The sequence below is a fragment of the Pipistrellus hanaki genome, assembly GCF_964339955.1.
Source record: "Pipistrellus hanaki genome assembly, chromosome: 6".
NCBI lineage: Eukaryota > Metazoa > Chordata > Mammalia > Chiroptera > Vespertilionidae > Pipistrellus > Pipistrellus hanaki.
Genome location: NC_140508.1, coordinates 29,639,993 through 29,662,197, shown reverse-complemented (window position 1 = coordinate 29,662,197; position 22,205 = coordinate 29,639,993). Strand labels below are relative to the sequence as shown.

The window sequence follows — 22,205 nt, the reverse complement described above, 5'->3', positions numbered from 1 at the left end:
GGTCTCCTTGGGCAGGTTACTCTACTTGTCTCTGTGTCTGGGTCTGACTGACTGTAAGTTAGGGTAATAATTGGATTACCTGCTTCATAGAGTGGTTGCAGATAAAGCTTAGCACAATATCTGGCATGCAACAAACACTTGATGAATTATAACTATTCTTTTTTTCTTTTCTTTTTTTTAAGATTTTTTATTGATTTTTAAAAAGGGAGGAAGGGAGAGAGAAAGAGAAATACTGATGTAAGAGTGAGACATTAATTGGCTGCCTCCTGCACACCTCCCACCGGGGATCAAACACACAACCCAGGCATGTGCCCTGACTGGGAGTTGAACCCCACAAACTTTAGGTGCACAGGATGATGCCCAGCCAACTGAGCCACACTGACCAGGCCAACTATTCTTATTATACCAGAGGCCCGTTGCAAGAAAATTCGTGCAAGAGAAGGCCTTCCTTCCCCCAGCTGCCGGCACCACCTTCCCTCCATCATCCGGGACTTGGGCTGTTGGCAGTGACTTCCCTGTGGCACCCAGGACCGGGGCTGCCAGCACTGGCTTGCCTTTGGCACCTGGAACCTGGGCTTCCCTCCTCCAGCTGCCAGCAGGCACCTGGGACCCTGGCTGCTTCCCTCCGGCCCCAGCTTTGTCAGGAAGGATGTCCAGAATGACGTCTGGAAGATATCTGGTCTATTTAGCATATTACCCTTTTATTATTATGGAAGATAGATAGATGGAGATTTGTCAGGAAGGACATCCAGAAGATGTCCAGCGTAATTATTATATTACCCTTTTATTATTTTAGACTGTCCATGTTATTCTGAAATTGCTTCTTTCATTTATTCAAACCTACATCTTTGAAGTCGTTCAAGTTCTCACTATCATTTTAATAATTGCATAATATTACATAACCTGGAATACTGCCTCCTCCCAAACCCCTTTCTTCTATCTTCTCTCGCTCAGTTGATAATACAATCCAGGTACCGTTCCTCATTGGCTCTCTATTTCTCCTTAGTTCCTTTATTCATTCAGTTATTAAGTTCTACTCTCGTTTTCCTTCCTAAATATGTTCTTTTTTTTTAAAAAAAAAATGTATTTTATTGATTTTTTACAGAGAGGAAGAGAGAGGGATAGAGAGTTAGAAACATCGATGAGAGAGAGTCATCGATCATCTGCCTCTTGCACACCCCCTACTGGGGATGTGCACGCAACCAAGGTACATGCCCTTGACCGGAATCAAACCTGGGACCTTTCAGTCTGCAGGCTGATGCTCTATCCCACATATGTCAAACACAAGGCCCGCGGGCCAAATCCAGCCCGCCAGGCCTTGCAATGTGGCCCGCACCGCGCTGTCATCACTGCACTCCGCTGTCAGTTTATGACATTGTCAGTTTATGACTGTTCAGTAAACCATTCGGCCCGCGATTTAGGCTGGATTTTAGATTTTGGCCCCTTCTCTGATTGAGTTCGACACCCCTACTCTATCCACTGAGCCAAACCGGTTTCGGCCTAAATATGTTCTTAATCTGCCCCTGCTCCTGACTGGCAGTGCCCTGCCCTCGTTCACAAACTCTTCTCTCACCAGGACCACTGCAGGTGAATACATTCCTGTTGTTTTTGAGATTGCCTGCCACTGGGCACAGGCCCTGCAAAGCCACCTATTTCCTAGCTGCCATATCTGCAGATCTGGCTGTGTAACTCCTCTGCATAGTACGTGGTGGCTCATGGCAGTCATGATGCATGTTGTCTAGAATAAGTTATTGATGACAACTTATGAGCCAGAGACTAGCAGAGGATCCAGGATCTCCCCAGGGCCATAGTTATTTTACAGAGAGATTGGGGGCTGGGTGGGGGGGGGGGGGGGGGGAGGATTGGATGTACTATAAGGGGATTCCCCCCCCCCCATTAGAGAAACCAACATACAGGTGGGATATAGACTCAGAAGGAGAAAAGAACAACTTATTTTTATTTATTTATTTCACAACTCATTAAAACTAATAATTCCTGCTTCTTTTTTTTTTTTTTTTTTTTTTTTTTTTTTTTTTACAGAGAGGAAGAGAGAGGGATAGAGAGTTAGAAACATCGATGAGAGAGAATCATCTATTCAGCTGCCTCTTGAACACCCCCTACTGGGGATGTGCCCACAACCAAGGTACATGCCCTTGACCGGAATCAAACCTGGGACCCTTCAGTCTGCAGGCCGACACTCTATCCACTGAGCCAAACTGGTTTCGGCCTAATTCCTGTCTTTTAAAAATATATACCTTTATTGATTTTTAGAGAGAAAACAGAGAGGGAGAGAGAGATGCACACAGATTAGCTGCTTCCTCAACTCACCCTACCAGGGATCTAACCCAGAATCCTGGCATGTACCCTGACCAGGAATCAAACTGGCAACCTCTTGGTGCATGGGATGACACTCAAACAACTGAGTCACATTGGCCAGGGCAGGAACAACTCATTTTTAACAAGAAATGGCCAAACCCTGAATCTAATAAGCCTCTTTCACGGTCCCCAGAGCTCAGGTAAAGAGTTCGTATATCTCCCTGGCTGGTGATTCAGTGGTTGAACATCGATCCGTGCACCAAGAGGTCACAGGTTCAATTCTCAGTCAGGGCACATGCCCAGGTTGTGGGCTTGATCTCCTCTTGTACGAACAACAGGGGGTGTTCAGGAGGCAGCTGATCGATGATTCTCATCATTGCTGTTTCTATTTCTCTCTGAAATTAATAAAAAATATTTTTTAAAATTAATAAAAACATATTAAAAAAATATTTTGTATATCCAAGTTGCTGACATCAGCCAGCCTTGCTGTCCTTCCCAGACTTGGCACAGGAGGAGGAGAGGGTGCCAACTAACACCACAGGGTTTGTCTCTCCGGTTACACAGGGCATGACTGTTCCTTGACTCTCCCTTTGAACTCCTGACACCCCATGCCCCTGTGGTTGCCCAAGCTGGTTCTTCTGGCGGGCACACTGTCCCCTGGCCATGGCCTGGTCTGCCTTACGCATGTGGATCACCTCCTCCAGTAAACTTCCTACCCTTTCCGGGCTAATTTCTGTTGTGTCATTATGTTGACATGGTATTTATCTGGGTTTGGATCACCCCAAACTGAGCAACTTGAAGGAAAAGCCCATCACATTCATCTTTATATCCTCGGAGCCTAGCACCCGGCCTGGCATGTCAAATAATTGGCTAAATGCATGTTTGAGTAGGCCACAGAGGAAAATGCAAATCACCTATAATCTCACTACCCAGAAATTAAACCACTGGATTAGATACCAGTAAAATTAATTTGGGATATACTCTTCAGGATTTGGTTTTTCTAGCTATAGGTCTATGTATTTCACACGCATGCATCTCACACATGACATTTTATTTTACAGAATCTGGATCAAATTCTACGTATGGTTTTAAAATCCGTTTTTATTGAATATCTCATGAACAGTTTCCCTTCTTTACATATTCTTATAGTCCTTGAATTATTTCGTCCTTGTCAGGCACACGGCCTATTTTCCAGCTGGAATTGTTCATGGTTTCTTTCATAATGAGAACATTTGTTTCTCATGAGGAAGAAAATACGGTAAACAAATACCGGGTCTAAAGGACAGACAAGGAAGTAAAGACAGATTATTCTGGTTCTTCTGTGCTTTGGCCTTTACGATTCTGGGTCTTCAGTCCTTCAAGTCGTGACTGTCTGAATGGAGGCTCCTCTTTGCAAAGCTTTTTGTGTTGATTGTTTTATTTTTCCCATGGCAGGACTATGGCAACTGCGCAAGCCACTCCAGACAGCCAGGCAGAGGAGAGCAACACTCTGGAGCTGCCATCGGCTTGTGACCTAAGAGATTACGTGCTGTGGGAACCCAGCCAGGAGGCCCACAGCGAGGCTGTTAGTTCTGCAGAAGCCCTTTCCATTCCTTCCTCTTCCGAGGTGGATCCAGGTAAGGAGCAGAGTTTAAAACAAACTCACACTGAAAAAGACGACAACAACAACAAAAATACACACACACACACAAAAACCCTAACATAAAGGGTTGCCATAGTTTGTTTCTCTCTGTGGAATGATTCATTGGCTCAGGTAGAAAAACGTCTCAACAAAACAGGGAGACACTTCAAAGGCAGCCTCCCTGGTGGGATCACCACAAAAAGCTGTTTCCTGGAAGCTGTTTTGTGTTGTTGTTGTTTTTTTTTTTGTCTGAGTCCCTTTCTGATCTCCATCCAAATGCATCAGAGGCAGGGGAACACTTGATTCAACAGGGAGAGTGGGATTGTTTTTTGGTTTTGTTCTCTTAAAACTTCAAGAAAATGGCAATATGGGCCAGTTATGTGTTATAGACAGTAGCAATAAGGACTTTAATATTCCTCGTATGAAGGATACTCTGAAGTTAGGTAACTTTTCTATAAGCTTCTCCGATTCAGTTTACCCAAAAGTCTGTTATTTAAGCTTAATGATAATTCCTTGACATAGAGACCATCTCTGGTTATAAAGCTCATGTCTTCCCCCCAATTCATTGCCCAGTTCAGACCTGGCGATCCACTGACCTGGATTCAGAGCCTGGCTCTGTTCTTCCAGAGAATTTGGTGTGGGCTCTGTTTTTATTTTTTATAGACTTTTGGATGAATAAACCATAGGAAAGCAACTGTTATCATTTCTAATTTGACAATTTGACAATCCCTAAAGGGAGAAGCTTGTTGAAAGATTTATATTGCAGTATCTGTTAATAATATAAACATTTCACGCAAAAAATAAAATTAATAAAAAGGTTCTTTTCGAAGTCCTGAGAGAGGTCTAAACTTTTTGCAGGTATCACTGGCATAGTGCTGGGCCGGCGGTCTGGCTTGAATTTGGGTTTTGCTTCTTCCTGGGGTTTAACCTTGGGCAAGTCACTTGGCCTCTGTTTTGGTTTCCTCCTTTGTAAAGTGGAGATAATTACACCTACCCCGTTGTGTGGGGAGGGATCATGAGAATGAATATGTGTGAGGCACGTGGTACTGGCACATGGTGGACTCTTGGAAATCCTACTCTTCATAACCTCACAGCATCTGGGCCACTCAACCCACTACCACCCTGACCAGCTCCCTTTACCTTTATGGCACCCACCTCCAGGGGACCCTCTGTGCTGTCTATCCATCACACACTGTTTTCCTAAAGTTCCCTCTCCCGCCTCCTAGATGACTGCTTTGTATCTTCTCCGTGACCTCCTCCTTCAGCCTCTCTTTACCTGATTAGCTTGTGATCTGGCGAGCTGATTTAAAAAAAATATATTTTTTTTATTAAAAATAATACTTATTTTTTATTGATTTCAGAGAGGAAGGGAGAGGAGAAGAGATAAAAACATCAATGATGAGAGAGAATCACCAATCACCTGCCTCCTGCCCCCTACTGGGGATCAAGCCCACAACCTGGGTACGTGCCCTTGATCAGAGTTGAACCTGGGACCCTTCAGTCCACAGGCCGATGCTCTATCCACTGAGCCAAACCACCCAGGGCTGATTTTTGTTTTATCAAAAAACCAGAAGCAATCAGAAGAGAATGACCACACACACACTGCACATTCACCAGCTTCCTTTCCTCCTGTATTCGTGGCAGACCTGTATCCTGTTTTATCCTTCACTTCTGCACTAGATCCTGGCTTCTCCTGCCTACTCAAGGTCGTCTCTCTGGCAGTCTTCTGTGTCATCCGATCCCTCTACTGGTCATTCTCATGATCATGAGAACATACTATCATATTTCCCATCTTTAAAAAACATCCACCCTAGTTCTAAAATTTTCCTCTAGTTATAATCTTGTTCTTTCTTCTTTACTACAGAAAATCTGCTTTTTCCAGTTCCTTCTGAAACCCTCCAACCTGGCTTCTGTATCCATCACTCCATGGAAATGGCTCTTGTCCAGGTCATGATGACCTCCACATTGTTAAGTCCAATGGACACTCCTCAAACCTCATCCTTCTTGCTCTATCAGCAGCATTTATGCAATTGGCCTTTTCCTTCTTGAATTCTTTCCTTTCTTTCTTTCTTTCTTTCTTTCTTTCTTTCTTTCTTTCTTTCTTTCTTTCTTTCTTTCTTTCTTTTCTTTCCTTTTCCTTCTTTCTTTCTTGAGAATTCTGGGCTTTCTGGGGAGTAGCCTGTCATGGTTCTTTTCTTACTTTGCTGTCAATTTGTTCTCAGTCGGCTTGGCTGGTTTCTTCTTGCCTCTCCAGCATGTTGGAGAGCCCCAGGGTTGAGTTATCAGATTTCTTCTCCATTATCACTCACTTCCTGAATAATCTACCCAGTTTGGGGATCTTAACCACCCTCAGTACCCTGACCAACCTCAAATTTCTCTCTCCAGCTTGGATCTCTAGCTTTACACTTAGACTATTTCTATAAGACTCATTAGAGATCTTTTTAAAAAACTAACTTTTAATTAGTCTGGTTGCTTAAATTTGGCACATCCTAAATCAAATTCCCAATATGTCTACGCCAAGCATGTCAAACGCGTGGCCCGCAGGTTGCATGCAGCCCTCTATGAATATTTTTTCATCCCAGCCAATATAATAGTACGTAAGAAACATTTTAATAAAAATTTCATAACTTACCTTTTACAATATCCTGTTTTACACAATTATTAATAATGAACTGCAACATTCGCTAATGACTGATTACTATAATCGTGTTGCATTCATTTCCCTTACACGCCTTACACGCAGGCTCACCATTTCTCTCCACTAATACTAGCAGCAAATATTTTAGCAGCCAATTGCCACATCATTAGTCTTGTACTTACTTGTTTGGTGTGCACAACAGGAAATATTTCATATTCGGAGAACAAGAAAAATAGGTTTATTTGCATTACGCTTATTAATTTGTGCAGTTATTCAGTGTCTGGTAAGTTAATGTTCAAGAAAAATATTAACTTTTATTAAAATGTCCTATTATTTTATGTTAACGATTACTCATTTATTTCAGCCCTTTGTATTCAGCATGTCTCTAGCATGATAAATCTACATTTCTATGAAAATTGAAGTTTTTGGTTTTTTGCAGCCCACATAAACTTAAACCTTGTTTACTTAGCTCGTTTTAGCCTTTGAGTTTGACATGCTTGGTCTATACCTTCCTCGGTCCTTTCCCCTCATAGACACATACACACACCTGTTATTTGAGGCTTTCTCATCTCAAAAAAGTACTTCTTTCCTTCTCTTTACTTAGATAAAAATCTAGGAGTCATCCTCAATTCCTCTTTCCCTTAAACTTCACATCCAGCTCCTTGGCAAATCTTGTTCACTCTACCTTCAGATTAAATCTAGAATCTGAACAGTTTTTGCCATCTCTACTGTTACCACCCTGGTCCCAGCCACTATCATCTATCTTCTGGATTACCGTCAGTGTCCTAACTGGGTTTTTCCACACCTACCTGTAGAGGGCCGCCTGAGAAGGCACATGGACATTCTTTAAATTGTTAGCTGAGCCTGAAGCACTGGCAGAGTACCTTTGTCCAGGTGTCAGCAGGGGCGGGTCTAGATATAAAAATCCAGTAATGCTAGGGCCTAGTTAAGAATGCAAATAAGCTCCTTTGACCCTATAAATAAACCTGCTGTGTGGCTTGAGGGGTCACCTTGCTGCCTCTCCATCAGAGAGATGGCGCCCATCTTTATTGTTGAAAGTATTACAGCTGCCCCCTTTTTTACACCTGTTGATCCCCTCCACCCTGCACCCACCCCCTCCCCAGGCCTTCCCCACACTATTGTTTGTCCATGGGCTGTACGTATATGCTTATAAGTTCTTTGGTGAATCTCTTCCTGTCCTGCACCCCTCTGAAATGTGCCAGTCTGTTGTATCTGCTGCATGTTTCAATTTCTCTGGATTTTTCAGAGAAAAGTATCAATGTGAGAAAAACACATCAATTGGCTGCCTCCTGCATATGGCCCGGGCCGGGGAGGTCCACAGTCCAAGTTCTATCCACTGAGCCAAACTGGCTAGGGCCCAACATCCATTTTTTTATAAAAACTCTCAGCAAAGTGGGAATATTGGGATCATCTATATATATAAAACCCTAATATGCAAATAGGCGGAACAATAGAACAACTGAACATCCAGTTGCTACGATGTGCACTGACCACCAGGGGGTGTTCATGGAACATGGCGGGCGTCAGCAGCAGGCGGCAGAGTGTGGAACATGGCAGGCATCGGCTGTGGTGAAGCAGGGGAGCAGAGGCACCAGACCAAGGCGGGGCAGTTGCTGTCATTGGGGCGAGCTTCTGGTGGTTAGTGAAAATTCTTTGCTCCTGGGCACTCACACCCACTGCCGGCTCTGGAGCCGGCCCTGATCGCCCCTCACAGCTTCTCTGCCTACCCCTGCTTCTGAGGGGCGATTGGGGCTGGCAACTGCCTCTCAGACCTGCTGCTTGTGACAAAACTGCCACTTGCACCCACTGCTGGCGCCCGGCGCTGGTCCCGATCGCTCGGTGCCACCAGTGTGTGCGAGCGGCAGCTACCATCCCCCAGTCACAGCTAAGGGCTTCTCCACCTCTCCCTGCTCCTGAGAGGTGATCAGGGTAGCAGCCATCACTCGCACCCGCTGACAGTGCTGGCCCCTCTTGTACCCGCTGCTGGTGCTGGCCCAGTCACTCCACACCATCAGCCGGTGTGAGTAGGGCCGGTGACGTCAGTGCATGGGAGCAGTGGCGGCAGGAACAGGGCTGCTGCCAAACAAGGGATCTGAGGCCACGGTGGGAGGGTCTGGGTAGGGGCACAGAGAATGGGCCAAGACCCACCCCTGTGCCCACCACAGCCTTGCGGCCACAGTTCCTTTCAAGGTGCACAAATTCATGCCCTGGGCCCCTACTACATAATAAAGTCCATGTATGACAAACCTACAGTCAACATCATACTTAATGGGCAAAAACTAAAAGCATTCTCCCTAAGAACAGCAATAAGACAAGGATGTGTCCACTTCCACCACACGTTTTCACTGTAGCACTGGAAGTCCTAAGCATAGAGATCAGACAAGAAGAAAAATAAAAGGCATACAAGTTGGAAAGGAGGAAGTAAAACTGTCATTATTTACAGATGACGTGATATTGTACATAGAAAACCCTAAAGACTCCAGGCAGGATTTTTTTATTTTTATTATTTAATATATTGATTTCAGAGAGGAAGGGAAAGGGGGAGAGAGAGAGAGAGAGAGAAACATCAATCGTTGATTGGTTGCCTCCTGCACGCCCCACACTGGGGATCCAGCCCGCAACCCAGGCATGTGTCCTGACCAGAATCCAATCATGACCTTCATAGGTCAACGTTCAACTGACAAGCCATGCCTGCAGGGCCAGGCAGTCTTTTTAAAGTAGTTGCCTACACTCCTTCATTATACCAATTTTTATCTTATGATTGTTTCTCATTCCTGGGCTCCTGACCTCCATCCCCAGGACCCACTAGACTGAACCTTCTCCTGCTCAGATGCCAGTGACCTTCACCAGAAGCTACACCTAATGGACACTTTTCTGCCCTTATCTGTGTGCTCACTGCCACATTACTGTTCATGCCCCAGAGGAGGACATTCGTGGCAAGGGACATGAGACTTAATAGCACTTTCTAAGAAACTAGTGGGTTGATAAGAACCTGAAAGTATTAGTCAGAAAAAGCTCAGAAGCCTTAGTCATTTGTCATTTCAGCCTATGTACCCAAAGGTAAGCGAGGCCGGGCTATATTTGTTTAAGTAAATAGAGCTCAGCTGTCCTTAAATGACCAGCCAGCCACTTCTCATGACATGCTGATGAAGTAAACAATCTGTCACCTAAGCCAGGCACAGGATTACGAAACTCCCTCCCTCTGCCCATCCTGCTGAGATAAGGCAAACGCCCCACACCCCACGAAGGTCTTCCTGAAACACCGTTTCCGTCCCTCTCCTCTCAGTGCCTCTGAGATTTCATCATCTGCCTCCACTTTCCTGCCAACTCCAGTCAAAGCTCCTGCACCTCCCTGTCAGGACTCCGTGTTATCTGGTGTCGAGGGTGTTTGTTCAAAACGTTTATCAAGCAACTCGGCAGCACTGCAGTATTTTTAACAAACGGCAAGGCTGTGCAGGTGCACGCCAGCTGAGCAGAGGACCTTGCTGGTGTCTGACTATTCATTAACACTGCCTGCCACTCCTGTTGGGCCTGTTTTTATGCTGACTCAGACCTTAAGGCCACAGCTGAGCTGCATCGTTCTCCAGCTTGAAGTGTGCCCCTTTCTCCCTGGTCCAGTGCAGTCCACTCCAGAGACTGCTGAATGGAATCCATCAATTAATCCTGAGTACATCACTGCCGATGGACATGAACTCCTGCCTCTACGACACTTCTTTCCTTCCTCCCTTGTTACGGGGCTCAAGAAAAGCACAGAGTAAATGGAACGGAAGCCTCATGTGAAATGGCAAATGGTCTTGGATGAACCTCAAAAGCCCGGTCACAAAGGTTTCCTGGAAGGGCCATCCTGTGCGCATTATGACAGCTTGACAAACTCTGGGTGGCTCACATGGCATATCTCACCAGGGCCTTCTGAAACCTTTGTCCTGGAAAGCACCCAAGATACATGCTAGCGCAGGACAAAGGGCTTCTCTGGGGTTGTGCTCAGACATTACAATAGGAGGTGGAAAACCTCAGGCCTTTCCTCCAACCTGAACTTCTAAGGTCAGTTGTTGGAGAAATTGGTTGCATGTACACAGCAAGTTGAAATGTTAAACCCAATTAAGTCTTTGATGATTAAAGGCTCTAGCTGATAGACAGCTATAGTCTAAAATAAATAGTGCTTTAATACTTCCTTATTCTTCTATGGAATCTGTCAACGTCCCAGTCTTTAAAGCCCATTTTATAATCTGTGTATGTAGGCATTTCACCCAAGAAATTTGATATTTAAGAGTAGAATGAATATGCCTTATTTTCTTTTAATGATCACATGGTATCTATTTGTAATTCTAGAAAATTTTATTTTCATAAGAAATAATAAACTCTTAAGTCCAGAATCTCAAAATATAATTTGCACAATTCTGGATATGTTGTCATTTTGAATTGGTGGCAGGATATATTTTAGACAGAGAAATAATGTTAAAGACATTTTTTTTTTTAGAAGAAGAAGAACAACAGAAATAGTTCAATAAAAATATATTTCTATGAGCATTCAGAAATTCAAGTATTTACAATAAGAAACTTTTAAAATAAAGGTTTCAAAATAAAGGCTCAAATGTGGTAAACAAGAGGTAATACATAAAAACTTGGATAATAAAAGTACAACAAAATATCCTGTTATAACTGAAGGACTTGTATACATGCATATAAGTACAACCAATGGACATAAAACTCTGGGGAGGGAGGGCATGTATGGGAAGGGGAGGGGGATGTTAAAATATGTACACAGATAATAATTTAATAAAAAAATATCCTGTTATGTCTTAAATCATAATTTCATTTAATTCTCCTTATATTTTTTAGCATTAGAAATAAATTTTAAGATAAGAAGGGGAAAAAGACTCAGAGGAAATAAAAGAATGAAATAAAATAAGTAAGAAATTATTCATTTTAACAATATTTTTAAGTGATTCTTTGAAGATACAAAATAAATTTGTTAATGCACATGGCAGGCAAGCCCTTCTGAAGAATACTTTCTCATTGTAATGATTGACTCCCTGTTTAATGAAAAGAGCAATGTTAAGTTTCAAGTACAAAGAGTAACTTTTTCCTCCTCGAGTTTTACTGACTTAAAATATGGATAAATTTAAAAGTGAAATAAAATGAAAATAAAACATACATTTTCCATATTAAAGTTTCTTTTTACATTGAATTAAAATACATTTTTATAGGTATATTAAGTGATATCCTACCAAGTGGCTCATGACCCAGCGCCTTATAAACTGGACCTGAGATCCAGAGGAAGGGGAAAGAGAGTGAGGACCCACATCTCTGAGAAATCAGACAACAGAACCTGGTACTTTCTGTCACTGATCCGGTGGACGGGCTTTTGTTCTGTCTTGTTTTTTGGAAAGTCTGAATACTTTGTATGACAATGCGTCTCTGCATTTATCACCCCTTTCCAGATTGAGTTATGTGGATTCGGCCACCTAGACTTCATTTTCAGGTCCAAAATGAAGGGATTTTGAACTCTGTGCTTGCTACTGTTGGAAGGCAGCAATGCGCCCTAATTGTGTGGCTCCAGCAGTGATGGATGAGCCGTTAAGGGTATGTGATTAAGGTCCATAGAGTTAGTGAATGGCATAGCTTTGGGCCAGGGATTTTCAAACTGGACTTCAGGCAGCCATGTAGGGACTACAGGGCCAGGTTTGGGGGAAAGTAGTGAACTTATGGGGGCCCTGGACTCCCCACTCTTGCTCATCCATGTCAGCATATATACTATGTGAGCTTCCAGATATGCATTCATTGAAAGAAAGGATGTCAGAGCCAAAAAGGGTTTGAAAACCACCAAGCTCACCAATGGTCTCATTTTCTGCAAAGGATAATGAAGAAAATCATCAAGGTCACAGAATAACCTGGCAACTCCTGTTTCTTAGGTGACTGTCTGTACAGACCTCTCCTGTGACTTCTCTGTCCCTTTTAAAATATACATATATTTCTCTGTTGAGGCTGCTAAATTGTATAGATAACAGTGAACAGTCATTAGAGATGATAATAGTTTTAAGAGAATTCTTTTTTTCTTTTTAAATATATTTTATTGATTTTTTTTACAGGGAGGAAAGGAGAAGGATAGAGAGATAGAAACATCGATGAGAGAGAAACATCGATCAGCTGCCTCCTGCACACCCCCTTCTGGGTATGTGTCCGCAACCAAGGCACATGCCCTTGACTGGAATCGAACCTGGGTCTTTTCAGTCCGCAGGCCGATGCTCTATCCACTGAGCCAAACCGGTTTTGGCAAGAAAATTCTTTTTAAAGGCTCAAGAATGCTATTTGCCAGCCGTGACATCTCACTTCTCTCCTCACTTTTGAGTTTCAAGGGCATGTGCTATGGGAGAAGATTCTTGTTTACGTCTGTCCTTTGCTGCAGACACAGTTTTAGAAAGAAATCCCAGCTGAGTTGAAAAGCAGGCTGTGTTCCTGCTGAGAGCCACACCTCCAGGCACTTATCTTCCCAGCTAGGGTGCCCAGCAATGCCCAGTGGTCTGATCCGATAGCTCCTCCAGGGCTTCTCCAAGTGAGCATCCATTCATGACTTGACACTCAGCCATGTCTTCTTAAAATTTGGGAAAACAGCTTGATTAAAGTCGTAAATACACATCCTCAATACTTATTCTTCTTATGGAACCTGTCAACATCCCAAACTTCAAAGGCCATTTTACAATCTGCATATTTAGGCATTGTACCCAAGAAATTTGATATTTATAGGACAAACAAGACAGCCATTGTGCTATGCATTTTATATACACTGTTCCTTCTAATTCTCAGCTCTTCCCTCAAGAAGTACCGTAAATACTATTACAATCGCCATGTGACCTACGAGGAAATAGAGCTTTGGAGTGAGGTTCGGTGTTAATGTGTTACCTAAGGAATGGTGGAATGTTGAGGCTCAAATCTGGGTCAGGCTGACTTCAAAGGCAGAACTTGAAATAAATTGCAAACATCCAGGAATGAGTAAGCACTAAGTAGTATTAAGTCTTAAATATTTACAGCTACCTCCTTCAGTCTCTGCGAGCTTCTTTCTACTCACTCAGGATACCTTCAATATCAGCACCCCCCCAGGAGTGGCCAGGCCTCAGGTTCATTTGTCCAGCCCCGTGCCCACTGCCTACTGTGTTTCTCTCACGACCTCTCTTCTCCCCATTGTTGAAGACACTCTACCTGCCTGCAGGATCGTCAGAGAGAAAGCATTGCCTTCTCAGTTACATTTTTCACACCACCTCCTTATGTTAAAACCAAAGGGAAAAACCCCACAAAAACAAGGGAAGAAAACAAGTTGGGAGTTTTAACTCTGTTTGCTGGGATGAATGAAACCCTTGATAACTTTTTCTGTTCAGAAGAAATGTTCTCATCTGGCCTGGGAGCTCTTCTTAGTCTTGGCTCTTTGCCCTTTGACGTTGTAAATCATGTTTTTTTTGTCTGTTGAGTGGCTGCCCTTTACAGACCAGCAAGCTCCCTGAAATTTTTGATAGATGTGGGTTTTGCTAACATGCTGGATGTTAGAAAAACCCAGGTTATTAAAGCATAACTTTAAAAATATATATATTTTTTATTGATTTCAGAGAGGAAGGGAAAGGGAGAGAGAGTTAGAAACATCAGTGATGAGAGAGAATCATTGATTGCTGCCTTCTGCATGTCCCACACTGGGAATTGAGCTTGGGCATGTGCCCCAACCAGGAATCAAACCTCGACCTCCCAGTTCGTAGGTCGATGTGTAACTTTTAAAGGTAAATGCTTTTTAATTAATTCCTCTTTGCTGCTTGTCTGGGTGAAGCATAACTTTTAAGGGTAAATGTTTTTTATTTAATTCCTCTTTGCCTGTCAGGGTTCATGTTTTGTTCTCTGTCTTGTCTAACCACAATGTCTGCAGCTGCTGCCTTCTACACCTAGACTCTCACATGTGAGCCGAGAATAAGGGTAAAGTGTCTGGCACAAAGTAGGTGCTCAGCAAAGGCTGGTTGAATGAATAAATAAAAAACACATGTAAGTGAAGTTTTCTATGATTTCAAAATAGACATATGGTATCACATTACCTTGATTGCCAGTTTATAACTTTATCATATTTAAGCTGTGATTGATCTGATGTGTATTATAGGATGAGAAAGTTTCTAAGTTAAATCGAATATACTCTTACATAAGCCCTGCAGATTTGTTAAAACTCAGTGGGAAAATCTTCAGGCGGGCTCGAACTGGTCTCTCTAAAGCCCCTCAGCTTTAATAAGTGAGTAAGTAAATAAATAAATAAATAAATAACAGAGAAATTAACGTCTATGAGGAAACAAAATGCCACTGAGGGTTGAAAATTGTCACTACATTTCTCCATCATGAAGAAAGCATGTTACTAGTGGAGATGCTTCTTAATTTATTTATTCAGCAAATAGTTCTCTAATTACAGTGTGAAAGCTTATGGCTGTAAAGTTACCTAAAAGACTTTTTTTTTTTTAAAGCTATTTTCTTAAGAAAACTGTATTCCTGTCACACTCTATAGTAGGGGTGTCGAACTCAATCAGAGAAGGGGCCAAAATCTAAAATCCATCCAAAATCGCGGGCCGAATGGTTTACTGAACAGTCATAAACTGACAATGTCATAAACTGACAGTGGAGTGCAGTGATGACAGCGCAGTGCGGGCCACATTGCAAGGCCTGGCGGGCTGTATTTGGCCCGCGGGCCTTGTGTTTGACACATGTGCTCTATAGCATTCAAGATTTTTTTTTTTTTTTCTGCTTACAAAATAATGCAATTGAGTGGAACATTTAAATAAATTTTAAAAACAAACAACCACAGGTACTGAGTCCCATCCTATATAATAAAAGCCTAATATGCAAATCGACCGAATGGCAGGACAACTGGTCATTGTGATACACACTGACCTCCAGGGGGCAGATGCTCAGCGCAGGAGCCGCCCCCAGCCTGCAGGCTCCAGGCCAGACAAGTTGGGTGCCAGTGGGGCCCCCCCAATTGCCCCACTGGTCACCCCACATAGGGTGGCGACCAGCGGTGGCAGGGGGCGGGGGCAGGGGCAGTTAGTGGGTGGCGCCAGGCTGGCCAAAGGGAGAGCCAGCAGGAGTCCCCCCCAATGGTCCTCCCGTTTGCCCCACAGATGGGCCCTGATCACCGGCCAGACCTAGGGACCTTATCCACGCATGAATTTTGTGCCCTGAGCCTCTAGTTTCTTTATAATATATTTAGTAGTTATGTCCAGATATATATATATTTTTTAAATGAGGAACACTTGTAAAATACTAGGGAATACTAAGAATTAAAAAATGGGGAGCCAAAACCGGTTTCGCTCAGTGGATAGAGTGTCAGCCTGTGGACTGAAGGGTCCTGGATTCAATTCCAGTCAAAGGGCACGTACCTTGGTTGTGGGCACATCCCCAGTGGGGGGTGTGCAAGAGGCAGCTGGTCGATGTTTCTCTCTCATCAATCTCTATCCCTCTCAATTCCTCTCTGTGTAAAATCAGTAAAATAAAATAAATGGGGAAGCCAAGACCGGTTTGGCTCCGTGGATAGAGCGTTAGCCTGCGGACTGAAAGGTCCCAGGTTCGATTCCAGTCAAGGGCATGTACCTTGGTTGCAGGCACATCCCTGGTTGGGGATGTGCAGGAGGCAGCTGATCAATGATTCTCTCTCATCGATGTTTCTAACTCTCTATCCCTCTCTTTTCCTCTCTGTAAAAAATCAATAAAATATATTTTTTTTAAATGGGGAAGTTACTTATGATCCAGTGACATGTTAGAAATAGAGTTTGGGGGGAAATGGGTTAAAATAATATCCTATGTGTTTAGGTAGTACCTACACAGATGCTCTGGGTCTACAGCTGAGATGTGCCTGGCAAGCTCTTGTTATTGGGCAGTGTGTGAGTCTACTGCCCTCTAGTGGCTATTTTTAAACATTCTTGAGCCTTACCAAAAAAAAAGAATTTAAGTGTAACGTGTCTTAAGCCTTTGTAATTCATTCTTTGCAGAATTTTGTGCCTACTATGAATCATACTAAAAATTGTTGGAACTTATTTTGCTCTTTTGAAATCTGAGGGGTTAACTTGTCTTAAGGCCAGCAATGTTAGGTCTGTTTATTGGACATGTACTCTGTAACCTGAGGACACCTTTTCATTTATCTGGCTAGATTGGTTACAGGCTAATGCAGACATAAAGAATGATGTCTGGTTTTTCTCTGCCCATTTGCCAAGTAAAAGCCATGCTTTTTAAAAAAAGAAACAAAACAAGGATAATACCAAAGAGTTTTAATTTACTTTATCTGATTATAATAGCTTTAAAGGGTAATGAAAATTTTAAAAATCTTTTGGGATTTCTAATCTGACAAGATGGAGTAGCCCTATTTCTCTCTGCTTCTCCGTGCTAAGTACAACTGCAAACCCTGGAAACACACAGGCAGCTACAGGGGAACATTTTGCAGGGGTAAGAAGATGAGTTGGGAGAAGCAGCGATCAGACTTTCAAACCTCAGAGGTAAAGTTGGGGAGGATTGGGGTAAGGGGAAGAGATCAACCAAAGGACTTGTGTGCATGCATATGGGCCTAGCCAGTGGCCATGGACAACAGGGGGGTGGGGGCATATGTGGGGAGGGGTTTGGGTATATGGGGGGATGAGGACAATTATGTTGATACCATAATCAATAAAATTTTAAAAAATAAAGAAAGAGCCGAAACCGGTTTGGCTTAGTGGATAGAATGTTGGACTGTGGACTGAAAGGTCCCAGGTTCGATTCCGGTCAAGGGCATGTATATTGGTTGCGGGCACATCCCCGGTGAGGGTGTGCAGGAGGCAGCTGGTCGATGTTTCTCTGTCATCGACGTTTCTAGCTCTCTATCCCTCTCTCCTTCTCTCTGTAAAAAAATCAATAAAATATATAAAAATAAAATTAAATTAAAAAATAAATTAATAAAATAATAAAATACTTGCAGCAAAAAAGAAAGAAAGAAAGAGAGAAAAAGAAAGAAAGAAAGCGAAAGAAAGAAAAAGATGAATTGGTTTGGAGCCCAGACTGAAGGATCAACATCAATGAAATAAGGTGACCAGGACCTGAAATCTAGCAACAAGAAGGGGCCCAGGAAGGAATCATTTCTTCCCAGGATTGACCTGTTGTCCATCCAACATCACTGGGCTAGCTTAGCACCCAGAAAAAGGGAATTGGTTAAAGACCCACAACAGGAAGTGCTCACAGGCAGACCTTAGCAGCCAGAAGGCACAAACAAGGGGAATCTGCCAATGCATGAACAGTGACCTGGTCTGGAAAGTGCCATTATACCGGTGGGCCTGTGACTGCCCTCCCCCACGCACAGTCTCTGTGGACACTGAAAAGGGGATCCCACCTAAATAAGCAGCCCAGCCTGGGGAGCCTCCTCCCTGCAGGAGGTCTGAGCTCTCCCTCCTCCACCACGAGACACCCATGGGCCAGGCCAGTCCTCAGGCAGCCCTAGCAGGGGCCTGAGGGAGCCTCAGCAGTGCCAGAGAAATCACGCAGACCAAAATAAACAGCAAAGGCTCTGAAAATTACACTGTCATTGGAACCACAGCCCACAAAAGTAGGCCACGGACTGCATGCTAAACCTACACAGGGTATTTGGGTGTGGAACTGAAAGACCAAAATTCTCCAAATTCTATAAACATAATAGACAAAATGCTCAGGATACAATCAAAGATCACCTATCTTGACACCAAGAACTGAAGATCACAACTCAAATGAAAAAGCAGTCACAGACATCAATATGAAACAAGTGAAAAAATGGAAAAACCTCAGCGAAGAAATACAACTTATAAAAAGAAGCAGCCCTAACTGGTTTGGTTCCGTGGATAGAGTGTCGTCCTGCTGATTGAAGGGTCCCAGGTTCGATTCCGGTCAAGGGCATGTACCTTGGTTTTGAGCTCATCCCCAGTTAGGAAGTGTGCAGGAGGCAGCTGATTGAGGTTTCTCTCTCATTGATGTTTTTAACTCTATCCTTCTCCATTCCTTTCTGTAAAAAAATAAAAAATAAAAATTAATATATATATATTTAAAAAGAAGCAAATGGAAATTATAGAATTAAAAATTTGATAAATGTTATTCTTTAGGTTAAATTCCTATTCATCTCATTGCCTAGAACTATTTTTTTGTTGCTATTTTTTTATTTTATTTAATTTTTTTTATATTTTATTGATTTTTTACAGAAAGGAAGTGAGAGAGCTAGAGAGCCAGAAACATCGATGAGAGAGAAACATCGACCAGCCACCTCCTGCACATCCCCTACAGGGGATGTGCCCACAGCCAACATACATGCCCTTGACCGGAATCGAACCTGGGACCTTTCAGTCCACAGACCGACACTCTACCACTGAGCCAAACCGGTTTTGGCTATTTTTTTATTTTAAATTTCTTTTTGTTATCTTCACCTGAGTATATTTTTTCCATTGATTTTATTTTTTAAATCTTTATTGTTGAAAACATTTCATATACCCCTCTTTTTCCCCCATTAACCCTCTTCTAGCCCCGCCCTGCCTGCTCCCCCCCCCCCCCTTGCCCTCAGGCCTTCACCACTCTATGGTCTATGACCATGGGTTATGCATATGTGCAAACAAGTTCTTTGGTTGATCTCTTGATCTCTTCCTACTCACCCACTGCCCAGAACTATTTCCACAGCCCCATTTCCACAATGTAGCCAGGAGATGCAATCCTATCAGTGGCCTGGAGAGGGGACAACTGGAAATAGTTCTCAGATAGCTTTACTGACCCTCAAAGGCCTGGGTACAGGGGATCTGATAGAAGGAAAAAGCCACAGCTTGAAGTGAGCACAGAGAACTGAGGAGAGTGGGAGCTGCTGCTGGAGATACGGAGAGCTTGAGGGATGCTGTTCAAAAACACAGTGATTTAGCCTGGTCCTTGTGGCTCAGTGGTTGAGCATCTGCCCATGAATTAAAAGGTCACTAGTTTGATTTCCGGCCAGGGCACATGACTGCTGGTGGATGTTTCTATCTCTCTATCCCTTTCCCTTCTCTCTCTAAAAAAATCAATAAAGATGTATTTTAAAAAATAAAAACATAATGTTCTGGAGAATAAAGGTTTAAAAAAAACAAGAAGCCAACAACAGTAATTTATTAGAGTACTGTAATAGGAATAGCCTGGTAAATTGATACTCAGGTATATCCCAGATATGGAAGAATTAGAAGTGCTCTATTTTAAAATTTAGACATTTTTGATGTTTAAAAATGTGTTAATGTGCTGTGAAAATTATATAAATTATTCCCTATAAAGTCTTGTGTTAGAAATCACTGTGCCTACTACCTATTACATATGTGCTCAGTAAATACTAAATTGAATGATAGCTCTAATATTCCTGTGGGAAAAAGCAAACACTTTTTAAAAATGATCATCATCATCATTGTTATCATCTTCTTCATCATCATCATCGTCATCATCATCATCATCATCCTATTATCCTATTTCAGAGTTAAGATTGGTTTTGGAAACAGATCAGTGTCCTGACGCCTTGTGAAGTCACTTTAAGGAAGTTTTCCTGCCCAGCAAGCTGGCAAAATCCAAATAAAAGGCTTGGGGATTAGTTCATGGGTTTGTGATTTTTAGCAGAGACCTCATTTTCCTTTGCAACTCCCTTGACCCACACCCACCATCCTGCCCCTCTCACCTTCTTAGCTTTGTAAAGAGATGTCCCTACGCCTCCAGACCCAGCTTTCCTGTCTGCCTCGGGACTCTGCAGGTACTAGAAATGAGGATCAAGCTCTGGGGTCAGACCCGTCTGAGTTAAAATCTGTCATGTACTTCTTTTATGACTTTGGACAAGTTGCTTCATCTTTCTGGGCCTCGTTTTCCTCATTTGCAAAATTTGAATCATGCTGGTACCTACAACAATAAGGCCTGTGGTGAGCATTAAATGAAGTGATGCTTGGAACACTCTTAGGATGGTGTGGGCACTTTGTGAGCACCTGGTATGAGTTACACTGCCGCCATCAGCACCATCACCCCTCCAATCTCCAACCACATCCAGCTCTGCTGCTTCTCCCAGGAGTCTCCATGTCTCTGCCCAGCTTTGCCAACCAGGACGGTGGTCTCTCTGACATTAGTTAGTTTTGTAATTTCCCAATACTCCAGAGTCCCAGGATGTCATTTTCAGGGCTGGCTTAGTCTCAGGTTATTTCTGGCTTTTAATCCACATAGCTTCAAATAGTCATTTACTAGCTCTGTGCCCTGGTTTCGTTCTCTGTGAAACAGGAATAATACCTTTTTCTTCCTAATTCCTGGGGATTTGGGGTTTTTTTCTTCCTTGTTTTTCTTCCTTGATTTTATCTTTATTTTATGCTGTCTCATCAACTTTTATGTGCCCTTAAAGTCACCCTCAGTACTTGATGGGGAAAGGTAGAACAATAAGTAAATAAAGAAATACAGCCTATATAATAAAAGCCTAATTTGCAAGTTGACCAAATGGCAGAACAACCAGCTATGACGTGCATTGACCATCAAGGGACAGACACAATGCAGGAGCCCAGACCTGCCAAGGCAGGTGCCAGTGGGTTCCCCCTTCCCCGACTACCCTGTCAGTTGCCTTCAGAGGGAGGCAACCTGTGGTGGTGAGGGGCGGGGCTGCTGGCAAGTGGGCAGTGGGGGAGAGGGGTAGAAGAGCGGCGGTTGGCAAATGGGCCTTTCCCCCAATCACCCCAGAGGTCGCCCCACAGATTAGTTCTGATCACCGGCCAGGCCTAAGTACCCTACCCATGCACAAATTTCATGCATTGGGCTTCTAATAAGTAAAATAAAGAGTCGCTGTGAAAGAAGTTCAAAGCATCATACATACAAAAGACATTTTTAGTCAATAAGTGTTATCAGAAGCAGATGTTGGGAAGTCCCCTCTGTCGTTTTGTCTGTTGAGTTTAGAAATGTTCAAATTATTGTAGACTTTGTGTGATATCTCCAGATAGTGAGATATAAAAAAAAAAAAAAATTATGGAGGAGTTAAACTTGTTTGGATCCTTTGAAGAGAGAAGTTCTGAAATAGCTAAATACCAAAGCTCAAAATATACTTTTAACACATGTGACCACAAGTTCTTAAATGCAAGAATTAGCATAGAGGTCATAAGACATCTCTCAGCCTCAGCAAGTGCTCACGGCAAATGTCACACACCAAAGTGGTTACAGAGGGAGAAGGGAGTCATTTATAAATTAGCTGATATTTACTGAACGTTTACTTGGCCTTTCTCCAGATAATCCTTGAATAAACAAAGGGAGACATTCTGTTTTATCCCCATTTTACAGCAGAGAAAACAGGCCCAGAGAGGTTATTTATGTGGAACTAGACAGTCTAACTCCAGAGCTTTGACAGTGGCCACCGTAGTCAATACTGAGCCTTAAGCCAGTTGGGCCTCCCGGCCACAGCCTTGTAGTGCCCACTGCTTCCCCAGGTTTCTAATGCTTACACCATGGGATCCTCTGTCACGCACCAGGGCCAGGGCCAGGACACAGTGGTAGGGGTTACATTTTGCTCTGGCTCCTATCTGGCTTGTCTGCCAGCCCTGGCCTCCCAGTATGATGTCCTGGGTTTATCTCACCCTCCTTGGCACACACCTG

At 43.1% G+C, this 22,205-nt stretch overlaps 1 protein-coding gene across 1 annotated transcript in view; it reads left to right on the top strand.

The window, feature by feature from the left end:
* SHLD1 (shieldin complex subunit 1) overlaps positions 1-22,205 on the top strand; it is a 72,509-nt gene that overhangs the window by 4,896 nt on the left and 45,408 nt on the right. The window contains exon 2 of the mRNA XM_084886857.1: positions 3,751-3,932. Within this exon, the coding sequence (XP_084742983.1) occupies positions 3,755-3,932 (178 nt within the window). The 5' untranslated portion in view covers positions 3,751-3,754. The remainder of the gene's footprint in view (positions 1-3,750; positions 3,933-22,205) is intronic.